This window comes from Lampetra planeri, chromosome 36 (genome assembly GCF_965212315.1).
Source record: "Lampetra planeri chromosome 36, kcLamPlan1.2.h2, whole genome shotgun sequence".
Classification (NCBI taxonomy): domain Eukaryota; kingdom Metazoa; phylum Chordata; class Hyperoartia; order Petromyzontiformes; family Petromyzontidae; genus Lampetra; species Lampetra planeri.
In genome coordinates this window covers 2144645-2158059 of record NC_136142.1, presented here as the reverse complement: position 1 = coordinate 2158059, position 13415 = coordinate 2144645, and the positions used below count along the sequence as shown (strand labels likewise).

At 47.0% G+C, this 13415-nt stretch overlaps 1 protein-coding gene across 1 annotated transcript in view; it reads right to left on the bottom strand.

Annotated features, from left to right (window-relative positions):
- Window positions 1-12864, bottom strand: part of MEGF6 (multiple EGF like domains 6) — a 268797-nt gene extending 255933 nt beyond the window's left edge. Inside the window, exons 1-3 of the mRNA XM_078611384.1 lie at window positions 12186-12864; window positions 5733-5867; window positions 3350-3459 (exon numbers count right to left, since the gene is read on the bottom strand). Coding sequence (XP_078467510.1) covers window positions 3350-3459; window positions 5733-5867; window positions 12186-12277 — 337 coding nt within the window. The 5' untranslated portion in view covers window positions 12278-12864. The remainder of the gene's footprint in view (window positions 1-3349; window positions 3460-5732; window positions 5868-12185) is intronic.
- Between the last annotated feature and the right edge of the window lie 551 nt (window positions 12865-13415).

The window sequence follows — 13415 nt, the reverse complement described above, 5'->3', positions numbered from 1 at the left end:
TATTTTCCTTTCCTTAAAAGTTCCGTTTCAAATTGTGCATGCGCTCGAACGAAGCACATGTTGTGTTAGAAATTACGCCTTCAACTTCGTGTCGTGTTGTGGATTGTTCTGAGCCCTGTGTTTTTCTACCGCGTGAGACCTGAGCCTGGGCCCAAGAAGGAGCCTCTCGTCATATTGCTGAAGTGGCTCTAATTATGACGGCGCCACGTTTTAATGCACCTCTGCTCAACTGTTTGGCCACCGTCGTGTTTACGGTCCAAACTCCAAGTGCAAGCACATGGGAACTTACGCACACCCTCGCACTCTCTCGATGATGTAATTTAGGTCATTTTACTGTACACGGCGTCGTATTTGAGAAGCATCTTGAACAAAAGATACCGCTTTTTAGTTACGATTGTGCAAACCATTATTTTTTTTTATCGAAGAGTTATTCTTGCCAAAATAATCAGTGAGAAATTCACAGTTATCAAGCTCCTGCAGTGGGGAGATATCATTGACGTAAATTTGCACTTGCAATATTTAATTGCGAACATATCTCTCTCGTAAGTAGATGTTATTTCAAGTTTCAATCATTATTGTTATTATTATTAGAAAATTCTGTGTTTTTCATTAAAATGTAACTGGTTTTACAGATTAAATACTCATTTAAAAACATGTTCTATGAAATAGGACCATTACTTCGGTAGGATTCTTTATTAATGTATGAATTCGTTTCAGTGACCTACAAACAATGCTCGTCACATGCCAATCTGGGTTGGAACGAGCTGACTTCGGTGAAAATCCTACTTGATGTGGCGGGATTTTTTTATTCGTGCAATCATACTTGACCGGCTTCAAGCCAACGATTCACTGCACCTGAGAACCCGGTGGTTTAATAATGGACGGCCGCAATGACCACCGTGGTGAAGTATGGTAAAACAACGTCCACGTGTGACGGGATATGGTGGGATACTTTAATCCAGCAGTTGGCTGACATTTCATAATCCCCCCCCACCCCAACCCTGTCCACGCAGCGATCCAATCGGGGTCCACCACCAGTTCGTCGATTGACAGGTCACGTTTGGCAGGGTTCGGTGATGGTGTTCACACAATCTTCCGAGTTGCCTGGCCGCCGTGGAAGAGTAGACCAAAATACCCTGCAGAGGGGCTCTCTGGAGCTCCGTCCGGTGGTGGCCCTTCTGCCAGCAGTGGCGTGAGCGAGCAGTGTCGGGGCCGCTCCTTTGCCTTTCTGATGAAGAGGTGCCCACACATTTAGCTATGAAAGTCGTGGTTGGTGCACCCAAATGATACCTGGGGTTTGTCGTCGGTGCTTATGGAAGGCTACATCTAAAGCACCCGTGATCCATTTAAATTAATCCGTAAAATTTCCAGTGTGGTGCTTAATTTGCACAAACCGTATTTCTGTGGTGCTTTTGGCTCCCCGTTGCCTTCTTCTCGAAACAACAACAACCTTTTGTGCAACGTGTTCTCCGTCTTGGCGATTCTCCCACCGAACATGAGACGCTCATTAATCTATATGCCGTTGGTTTGTTCCATTGGCGTCACTTACCTTTTTGCAGTAACCATTTCCAAGCCATATTGGAGTCTATCCTACGTTTAACTGTAGATTTGCTGGAAAAGCTTTGAAAAATAAGAGTTGTATAACCTATGCTTCGCTGCCGAGAGCCATCAACAACTTTAAAGCAACGCTTTCTCACGGAACACCACGGCTGTAATATGCACGCGGAATGGTTCACATACACGCATACACTGCAGCAGGGCTTGTTTTATTTTCAAGGATCGGCTGGCTTTGCTCTGGCCATTCACTGGAAGTTGATGTAGGTGCATTCGCATTTTTCAGCTTCTTAATTTCTCTCAAAGAATTATCAATGTGTGCAGTCACAAACCATTTACATTATTTATAGTGCCTGGGTGCATGCCAGAGTGGAGCGTGGCACTGTAATCTAAACCCGGCGATCCAAGCTCAATTCTCAGCCACAGACAACATCGCGGGCAAGTGATATCCGAACTGGTCCTGAGCCCCCCTGTGATCAGCGTGGTGAAGTATGGTCAAACGACATCCACGTCTAACAGGATGTGTGGGGGCTGGGGGGGGGGACTTTCATCCAGCAGTGGATTGACAATAGGCTGCAAACTAAATCACTACACGGGGTTCTGGCGTTGTGTTTGTTGTGTGCAACATTAAGCCCATGTTATTACAAAGAGTGTGTGTTAAGGCAGCTGCTTTGCCTGTTGTCCCATGAGCCATTTAATGTGTTAATGCAACGTTCACAACAATAAACCATTAGCCAAGTTGAGCGATCGCCACATTAACCACCTGCTGCAAAAGCTGCTGTGTTAACGAGCAGACTTTGAAAGTGAAATCTGACTGTGATCATCGCCATCATAAATGTTCTCCTCCCTTCACTCAGCACCATACATTATTTGAAATGTCCATTGGTCCATTTTCATCAAGATTCACAACCATGCATTTATGGCGTGCCCCGTTGCAATGGCGCATGTGCCAGGGTTACACAGAAGATGAACAACCAAAGTCATGCAGGTAAAAGCACGCTTTGGAAAATGTACCATGTTGCATAGACAGAGACTCAAACCTGTGCTCATGTCAATGATTATATATTTACCCAGGAAAAACCTCACTGAGTCTCAGGACTCTTTTAATCAGGAGAGTCCTGGCAAGTTTTTTATTTAATTTTGCGTTTGCAGTAGTTGGCGGTGATTGCTCCGTATATTCCAACGGAGTCATTTGCGGGTCACTTTTTTAAATTTGGACCGTGACACCAGCGCAACAATTCCCTGCTCACGCGTATATGACCTCACGGGATCTTCAACGTCAACTGCGAAGCAGGTGATGCGTACTTTTTGTTTAACACATCCACATTATATTCTTGGTTCTTTCAGTAAAGTCACGTAGAAGGGAAATAATAGTGTGTGTCTTATATTTTATATTTATATTATTGTATTATTTCCCTTATACGTGACTTTACCGAAAGAACCAAGAATATGAATCCCTGCAGTCACGAAAGCTTCAAATAAAAAAATTAAACATCCACATTGGTTATGACCGGGGCGGGCTGCTGGACTCGAACCGCGAACCTCTGCAACGGGCGGCGAACTCGCCGCCGCTTGGGCCGCGTCACCACCGCAACCGCACGAATTGTGACTTTGCCGCGGCCCGCAGTGGAGGAAGGTTGAAGGCAACACGTGCCTCCGGAGCGAAGCGGCCGTTCATAATGACTCTGGGCTGCACGCAGTAAACCCACGACGGGTGTGACCCCCAAGCGCTCAGGTCGCTCGTGCGTGGAGCTGAACTCGCGGACGCGGCGCGAATCCGGAGCGAGACACTTACGGTTGAGGCAGCCGGCGTGTCCGCTGAGCTGGGACCAGCCTGGGCAGCACTTGGGCACCGACTGGTACTCCATGGTGTACACCTGCCGGTTGGCTGTGAAGTACGCAGTCCTGCAAGCACAGGGAGAAAGGGGTCCAGGCGATCGGCGATAGCCACGTGCATTTGCCTGCGCGTCTATTCGTGTGTAGTTAACATGGGGAGTGGTAGCATCACGGTTAGCACGTTGATTCCCGCTAATGGCGAACATCAATGACGATTATCTGAACTGGTTATGGGCCTACCCTAGGTCTCACTCAGCCTCAAATGAGTACCTTCTGCAGTATGTGAACATCGCCACTAGGGAGACAAAGGCGGCTGGGCGTGGTGTTGGCCACCCACCCCCCTTAATAGGTGCTCGCAAACGGCACTTGCCTCAATAGTCTGTTAAGGCTATCCAGGGGATTTTTGTCTGTATTAATGCATGGAGCTGTAGTGTAGTGATTAGTGGACAGCGCTCTGAACCCGGTGGCCTGAGTTTGATTCCAGGCCACGGCTAAGAAGGACGGTGATTATCTGAGCTGGTGCTTCCTGGGTGGGCCTCCCCTGGGTTGTTTCAGCCTTAAACGAGTACCTGGGGAGACTGCAGAGCTGCGATTTTGCCATGTGATGTATGTTGTATGTGGATGATAATGAACTCATGGTTCGGGATTATTTAAATTGCATCACTGTACGTATGAATGATTGGTCGCTTTGCTCAATGTTTACATTTTGGTTTCCTAAATGTGACATGAAGAAATGTGTTTTATTTGTTTATGAAAGATTTTACAATTCTCTGTATGCAGTCATTGTGCTGGCATTAACGTGGAAAGCCTTATTTAAACAATTCAGTCTTAACGTTTTAGTGGACATTAGAGTGCCTCAAATTAATGGCATGTATATATATATATTTTATTGATGTCTTGATGTAATATTTTCTTTAGCTCGCAAACGGATTAGTTTTTTTACTAAACCAATCTATTGTGATTTGATCAATTCAAGAACTGCTAATTCATACAATGCTATGTCACCCCAATATTCCAATTCCTCGACTAATTCCCAATCTTGATTCCAAATCTGCAACGATCAACCTCGCAATCTGAAAGATCTTCCATAGGCACAGTTATGCATACCTCTTCCCTCTCATCTCACTCTACTCCCCCCCCCCCACACATTCCCCTATAACTCCCCTCTCGTGCCACTCTACTCCCCTTCACGAACTCTCCTACCTCTCCCCTCTCATCTCACTCTACTCCCCTCCACGACCTTTCTGCTCGAGTAACCAAGGCGTTCTGTGGAAGCCCAAAGTCAATCTTCTCTCGGTTGGAGGTCGCTTCTTCACCTTCGCTGCTCCCGTCATCTGGAACTCCCTCCCACCCTTGCTGGCATGCAAAGCATTGTGACAGCACAAGGTACTATTTTTACTCGGGGCTAGTACTAGAGGAGAATGCATTATGCTTCCCAGGAGCACCGTGTTCTCATTGAATATCAGAGCCTGCGAATCATCCATTTGTAAAAGCAGAAGTTTAATTGCGATCCATTCTGCAATGCAATCAAACAAACGGTGGCCCACGAAACGATCGTACTGCGTTTACATTCTGAAGTGTATTGCACGAATGCAAGTAATTCCGCTACATTGCGCGCTCGGAAAAAAAAAACTGACCAAATTATATCCGCTAATGTGCTTCTTTCCATTTTTACCCTGCTGTGAGATCTTTTTTCTTTTCATAATCTAATGTGTTTGTGAACACACGGAACACGACTTCACAGTGTGGTAGCTGTGGGTCTTTGTTTTCTTTGCGTGCGATTCATTTTGGAATCTGTTCTCATATGGCCGGTGGGGACTCTTATTGGCAACATCTATACGTTCCTGCCGGGGTCAGCGAGCGAGCCGGGGAGTGGCGTCGGGAGTAGCCATGGTGGCGTGCCTTCAGTCCAGAGCAGTGGAGATTAGGGTTAGTGGATCACTGCAATGATGTTGCAGAAACTCCCTTGCCTGTCGACATCGAGGAGGTGCCGTGCCCTGGTTTGCCAGGAGAAGGCAGTACAGTAATAACGTGGGCTCGATCTTTTGTTCCGTCGGTATGGGATACAGCGTTTCCCCCTTGCATGCACGTAAACACTCAATCATTTGCTGAAAAACACCTTCATATATCAATGAATGCAGAGCTTGGCCAATTGTTGGCTCACCAGGGTGGCTGCCTTCCTGTTTGTCTGTGGCTCCTTGCACCTCTTGAGTTCTTTCTCTCCCGCTCTACGAGAGTGAGCGAGAGAGAGAGAGAGAACTCAGAATTCTACGCACTACGGATAAGGGGCAGCAGGTTGCAGGCGTGGCCATGCGCTAGCAATGACGAGGGGAGGACCTCACCTTCTCTCGTAGCCGACGCACCAGCGCTGGCCGCCGCAGCCCTGCTTCCACACCTTGACCATGTGCGTGAAGGCCTGCACGCACGGCTGCCTGTGGGTCACCACCATCAGCTGCTGCTCGGAGCACACGTTGGGCCTGGCGTTGGCGGTGGGAGAGGGCGCAAACGGGTCAAAGACGCGCACGAGCACACTGCGTTTACGTGCAAAAAACGCAGCGTGCCGGATCTCGCGATCCACGAGGTCTCCGGTTCCATTCGACCTCTCGGCACGGCGGTTGAAGCAACCGTGCACACATCCATCCAGAAGTGGAAATGTATAGGCCACAGGCAGTTGATTGGTAGGTCACGTGCGGTGGGGTAAATCGTGAGTTCTCTCGCCTCTTCCAAGGCGTCTTGCCCATGGTAGAAGGGCACTTTAAGCTCCATCTTAGCAGATACCCTATCGCCAGCAGTGGCACGAGTCAGAAACCGCAGGGCTGCACCGTTATCTTCCATCCATGGGCGCACCCACATACCCATACCCCCCATGTTGACGCACATTCATACACACGTACAAATGCAGATACATATGCGCTCTGCAAAGTTAAGTGAAAATACGAAAGTCAAAGTGTTTTATTGATCCAATGAGCATTGGCCCGCTGTTCATCTCATGTTGGCAGCTCTGAGCCAGGGGTGGAGATTCCACACGGGTTGAAGAGAGGCGAGCGAGCGCATCAGTGAATACCGTTCATTGCCCACAGCATGGTGCTTGTTTTGATCGACTTCCGAGGCACGAAGGGCTAAAGAGTCAAAGCCCATCCGGTATTTAAACACACGGCACATACAACGAGAGCCTCCTCAATGAGGGCCGCGCACTCCAACTGCGATCATGCAGCATGCACAAGATGGGAAATACGTGTGTGCATGCCATGGATTGCCTCGCACACACACACACAAACGCGCGCACACACACACACAAACGCGCGCATACCGTGTTATCTGTGCAATGTAGTAGGATCCGTTTAGGAGTAGATTAGCAACAGAAGCAAAATGATAGTCATTTTCAATTATAATAATGAGCCATTCACAATGTCTCAAGGCGCCAAATACAAAAAGAATGTTTTTTTAATTTTCGTCCATTCTCACAGAATACCATTCAAGCACTGTAAAAATATATCTGAGTTTTGGAACATTGGGACATGGAAATTGAGCATAACCAAACGTATATTTTGTCAAAGCATCGTTCAGGCAGTTTAGCAGTTATGTACAGACGCAGCAAAGTTTTCTCTCTCCCTCTCCCAGCAGAAACTTTAAGCCAGGAAGCAGATTTCAAAATACTTTAAATCCCAGAGGAGACATCGCGCACACATGCAAGCAAATTATATTTTGTGTTAAAGTTATTAATTTGTTTGTAGATGAATGACGTTCTACAGTGTTGTCTCCTTATTGGTAGAATGTTGTGTCACACCAGTAAGACTACCACCATATCATGTGCACCGTAACCATTTGTATTTTTTTTTTATTTACGGTTAAACATTTTGCAATCTTGTATTTATTCATGGGTTACTGTATGTATATATATAAGCTGGGTGATGGGTCCCTGCTTGGATTTTTGGTTAAAATAATCCAGATTCTTCAGCAGTGACAACAACAGAGTGAGGGTTAATTTCCCAATAATAGAGACATTGGACCCAATGCATTTGCAGGTCACAGTTGTGATAAGTTTTGGACTCGGGCCCTCTTGCCTGCCCGTGTGATCATTCCCACACGCCGAGTTGCATACTCACAAAGGTGCAGCGGTTTCATTCCCTCTCTCTCTCTGACGAACAATCAGACAATCATGTCCATTGCCAGCACACTGGATATACGCTAAGCACATTTGTACGTGAAAATTATCAATTTTCAAGATATAACCAGAGGAATGATGGAATGTATACCTCCCCCCCTTCCCGCAATCCCCTTCCAGGTATTAACATTAACTTAGGGACCATGACTTACAAAAAGAAAAAGAGACAGCAGCTCTCCCATACTAAATTTAAACGAGTCTCCCTTGATAGACGAACCTTTTCACAAGTGCAGAACCGTAGATCAGAGCGGCAGCTTGCCTTGATCATTACTGTTCCCCGCTGGTTTCGTTATTGTCAGCCGGGCTTGGCTTGCAGTTAAACATTTTACCAAATGTTTGCTGTAACACTTGCTGTTAATGACACGTGCATATGCCGAACCCACGAAAACGATCGTGTGATGACCAATAGATCAAGAGATCCCCACTTGTTATCGCAAGTTGGGGATCCCCAATGTATTAAACGGTCGTTAGATATAAATCTACAGATGCCCAAATGTTAAAATGTTTTCCGCTTGCTTTAACCATGGGCTAAAATAAACGGAGCATTAAAACCCAGGGAGTAACTCGTCATCATCGGCAGCCATGGTCAATCCACGGCTGTATGAAGAGCTCCCAAAAAAACACTGCCACCTATCACATTTCTGCGACGTAACAAACCAACAGCACAAACGGCTGATGCCATCGCTCCATCTCCACGCAGCCGATGTCGTCTCGGATGCATTCCATTCCTTGGCCGTTTCTCCATCATTATTCTCATTATTCTTGGCCATCTGCCGTTCACCCCCTTTTCGCGATGTCCTGCCCGAGCGCTTTCATTTTGGTAACAGTTTGAACGACGTCGTTCACCTGCATGTGTTCTTGGATCCACGTGTTCCTCTGGCTGTCTATACATGTAATTCCCAGCATGCATCTCTTCATGCTTCTTCGTGGACTTTTCAGTTTGTATTTCTGCGTGATTTTTTTACTCCCATCCTATGAATGCATCCGACGGTAATGTAAAGTAAAAAAAAAATATTGTTAATTATACCGAATATGAATGGGTAAATGACTCACGTGGCATTTACAGCTCTAATAACTTTAAAGGTCCTGGTAAATTGTGGTATTTGGAAATGTATTTCCATACTTATTTATATATATGATTTAATGAAACCCAGGACATTAGCATACATTACATGTGATTAATGAGCATTTCGTCGTAAGATAAATAACCCCCTGGTTTCAGTAGGGAAGCAATCCTGCGAGATCGTTAAAAGGCGTGCAGGGATGCTCCCTCCCAGCGACAAGTGTTGGGGGCGGAGGTGTGACGAGGCACCATCGAATAACACCGATCGCGTGCAACAATCGCCGTTCGATATATATCGTGCACGTAATGGAATTGTGACAATTCATCAAATGTATTCGAGGAAATGGGCAAGGGTGGCGGGCAGGGAGAGGAAAGGGGGGGGGCATTGAGGAGGGAGGTTAATTCTTACAACTCTGGGATGCATCTTCTTGGTTCTTTCGGTAAAGTCACGTAGAAGGGAAGTAATACAATAATAAAAATAAAACATAATAAAATAATTCTCACGACGTTTCGGCCACAACGCAAGCAGCCGTCCTCAGGTGAAGACCAGGTCTGTCGGGGAGACAGCGTCTGAATGATAGACATGGTTTTCACCTGAGGACGGCTGCTTGCGTTGTGGCCGAAACGTCGTGAGAATGATTTTATTATGTTTAATTTTTATTATTGTATTACTTCCCTTCTACGTGACTTTACCGAAAGAACCAAGAAGATGAATCCCTGCAGTCACGAAAGCTTTAAATCGAAATTTAACTCTGGGATGCACAAATTTAACACGTTTCGTCACTCCACTGCTTGATCCAGGCGTCCTCATGTCTCGTCGACCGTGCGTCGTCGCAGCGCTGATCAGCAGTGCGCGTTGGAGGAAGTCCTCTGTGTGCCCAGGGATCGGTTTAGGAATTCACGCGCCGCCGATGTTAACCGTCGCTGGGAATTGAACTCGAGTCGCTGGGTTCATATCGCAGCAGGCTGGATCGCTCACGGGACAGCCCCTCCCCATCCACTTGCCATCACCGTGTAGCTCTGTAATACTGAAGATAGTTGAAAAAAAAAACGTTTAAACGAGGGCAGAGGCAAGCTGTGCGTGGTAGGGAGCACGCATTCCCATTGTGTGTCCAGACTCATGATGAGGGAATTGCGTTTGAGCTTCGCGTTAGGTAAACAATTAAACGTCTGGTTTCCGATGGCGTTCGTGGTGTTTAGTTTGATTGGGGTGGGGGCGGTGGAGTGGGGTAACTCCGTTTGATGTCACGGCTTTCCCACTCCACCATGACCAATTGATCCCAGTTGTCTCATCGCACTGTAGCGCTGGACTGGTAAACATACACACACACAGTCAGAACGTGTGTCCTCTGGTGTGTGCTGCCAGACGTGCAGTTTCCTACGTAATAATTATAAATGTCATCCACCGGCGCACGACCGTCCAACCACTCTCACGTCTGTCCATTCCTCCGAAGTAACGCTGCAGCGTGTGTCTGCCGTGCCCTGTACGGCAATCATTCTCACCACCGTCGTTGTGTGTGTGGGTTAAGTCGGAACGACTGGAAGAACACATGACAGGTCTCTCAAATTGCCTCTCAAAAGGATGGAACCCTCCCCCCCCCCCGTAAGTAAGAAAACGAATACACACAGCACGCATATGAATCTGCGCGTAACGCCGTTATGAATAAATTGCACGGTTAAACACGTGTAAAATGTCCCCCTGATCAATAAGCTTACTGAGGGTAGCGTGGGTGTCAGGACATCGCCAGCATGCTTAGAGATGTCTACGAGACACACCCACAACATTTTTGGAAGTAAAAAAAATATTGTATTTTTCAGACTGTGTTTTTTTCCCCTCTCCCTTCAACAAGGTGATGATTATAAACGGTGACCATGCCGATGACAGAACCATTAAGTGCACGCACGAACAGTAAAGTAGTTCCAGTACCGAGTCGGTAGCCACCGGTTGTCTATACTGCATGTAATTATAGTGCAGAAGAACTCCGCTTATCCGTGACAAAGTCGGGGTGTGAATTTCGCAGATCATATCTGTGATCTGATAATTACAGGGGGGAAATGTTTCGATAGTAGAACACTGGCAACTTCTAAAGAGTGGCTGTGCCTCTGATTTTCACTGTTTCGATACAAACATTGTGCGTATCTGAATACTGTGAATAGCGGATCTTTTTTCTCTCTCTCTGAGCAATGTAATTTGCACGTGGACATCTGCTGTACTAACATGATTAACATTATACAAACGAAATGAAAAAGAGGTCACTTGGAACCAGTGCTGGATGAAGCTAGTGCGGAGCCTGTAGCATATGTTTAAAGGGGCCCTATATAAAAAAAAAAACATTAATATTAAACACACATGTTTTACTTGCATCGTAAAGTAATTGCATTTTTTTTTAATTTGCTATACAGCCAGATAATACGACAAACCGCTAACTTTAAACACCGGGTCGTTCATACAAGTCGAAGGCAGTATAGCACTATAGTAATAGAGCAAGTGCAGAATTACTGAAACAGAATTGATAGCTTGAAAGCATTTAGCGCGGGGCCCTTGAAAGTGCGGGGCCCGTAGCTACATATGCAGCAACTTTTGCTACTCGGATAATCCGGCACTGCTTGGAACTGAGAAGGGCAACACGTCCATTCCTCATCATCATCATCAGCCACGGTCAATCAATCCACTGCTGGACGAAGACCACCAAAAATCTCCACCACATCTCGCGATCCTGCGATGCAATGAATCCACCCAGCACCGGCCACATGGGCTGATTTCATCGCTCCATCTCCTCAATATGACGTCCTCTGGGACAAGTCCCATTCGTTGGATACTGAGACATCGTCAATTGGCCATCGGGCGTCACCACGTGTGCGCCATGACGTGTCCTGTCCCAGCAATTTCACTGATGTCGTGAGGTCTGCGTGCGTTCTCTAATCACCGTGTTCCTCTCTCTGGTTCTCAGTGTAATTGCAAGCGCGCATCTCTCTCTCCCTTGCACGTGTCCGAAGGGACTTTCGCAGTTTTGTGTCAACGCGTTCTAACGAACCACCCGAAGTGGATTCTGGACGTAAACTTTGCACGTGACGTTTTAAAGACCCGGGAAGCCTAACACCGTACAGTTTCAATAATCATTGACGAAAAGCGTGAACTCGCGAAACTTGAGATAAGTTCCACATCAAGGTACAAGTCAATAAAACCACTCAAATGAGGCCACCACACACATACACACCATGCGTGGGCGGGTGTAGCGGTAGTGTAAGTGGGTTATCGAACTGCGCTACGAAATCCGGCGACCCGAGTTCGATTCCTCCTCACGGCCAACACCAGTGACGATTGTCTGAACTGGTCCTGGACATCCCCCTAGGTCGACTCAGCCTCAATTGAGTACCTGGTGCGATGTGTAAAAAAAATAAACATCGCCACTGGGGAGATCAAAGGTGACCCGGGCGTAGTGCTGTCCACCCACACCCTTCATAGGGTGCTACTCACAAACGACACTTTCCCCGACAGTCTGTTACAGGCTATACACGGGGGGGGGGGGGATCATCTTGTCTTCGTAGAGTGCACACAATACGTACATTCCAACCTGGAGTCCCGTCCCGTGCGCCGAGGCTGCGCGAGACACCAAGACTTGCAGGAAGAGGAGTAGGAACTCGGGTTGCCGCCGCATCTTGATGCCTGCCGGTCGGAGTCGAAGTTGTAATCCACCCCGGGACTTGCCGCCACGTGCGTCGACTCTTCCCGTGAATGTGTAGCCCAGCTGGGAGGGCAGCTCGAGCAGACCCGGGGACAACTCGCTTTCAAACGATTCGAGAAATGTTCATTCAACTCTTGACGCAACTTTGATAACTTGTGTATCGGGACAAACCGGTTGCTGATAGGGTTTGCAGGACTGATGAGCTGGGGGATCTTCAACATGTACCAAGATTATGCGCTCGCGCGCGTGCGTGTGTCCACGTGTGTGCACCCGTGTGTGTGTGTGTGTACACGTGAGCGCACGCGTGTGTAAATATGTGTGTTTGTGAGAGAGAGGCAGAGAGTGAGGGCAATAGAATGGGTCGATAGTCCTGTTTGTCCCGAGCACAGAAGCAGCCGCGGCAGCAGCCGACGTAAGGAAGAGGCTCTTGTCCTGTGTGTGTGTGCCTCTGTTGCACGCATGCAATGAATTAGGTCTGAGTGTGATTACTGTGAACAGCAGCAGCAGCCCTCCTTCCAAACTCCCGGTGGGTTCGGGTGGGTGGGTGGTGTTAAGTGCAGGGACTTGGGGGGGGGAGAGACCTCAAAAGGGAGGGCAGTCAAATAGCATTTGAGAAGTTTGCGTTGGAGGGGGTGGAGCGACGACCGTAAAAGTTTAAAACCCCCGAGTAGGAGCGTCAGAGGGAGCGCAACTTTTGAAAGAGATTTTTTTTTGTGGGCGGAGAGTGAAAAAAAAACGCCTTAAACAAGGAACTCTAAACGAAACAAAAACTCTGTTGGGAACATTGGATGCCCACTGAAAGATGCTTAGTGCATCTGAGACGGTGTGAATATAAATTAATGTTCTGTGTAAAAGCAACATTTGAGGCTTTTATTTTGTATTTGCATTTTTTTGTAAAATAAACATAAAAAATGTTGTCTTTTAGAAGTTGTGCTAATTCGCCGTGTGCTGGAATTACTTGTTTAATTCGTGAAAAGACATCGTTCACAATTGGAGCATGAATGGACCAAATAAGGTTTACAAACGTAACGTTTGCAAAGCTTGTGTTAAACTTAATCACTCTAAAGCAGGCAGAAATCTTCAACTAGGCAACCTCTCTCCTACTCATTTC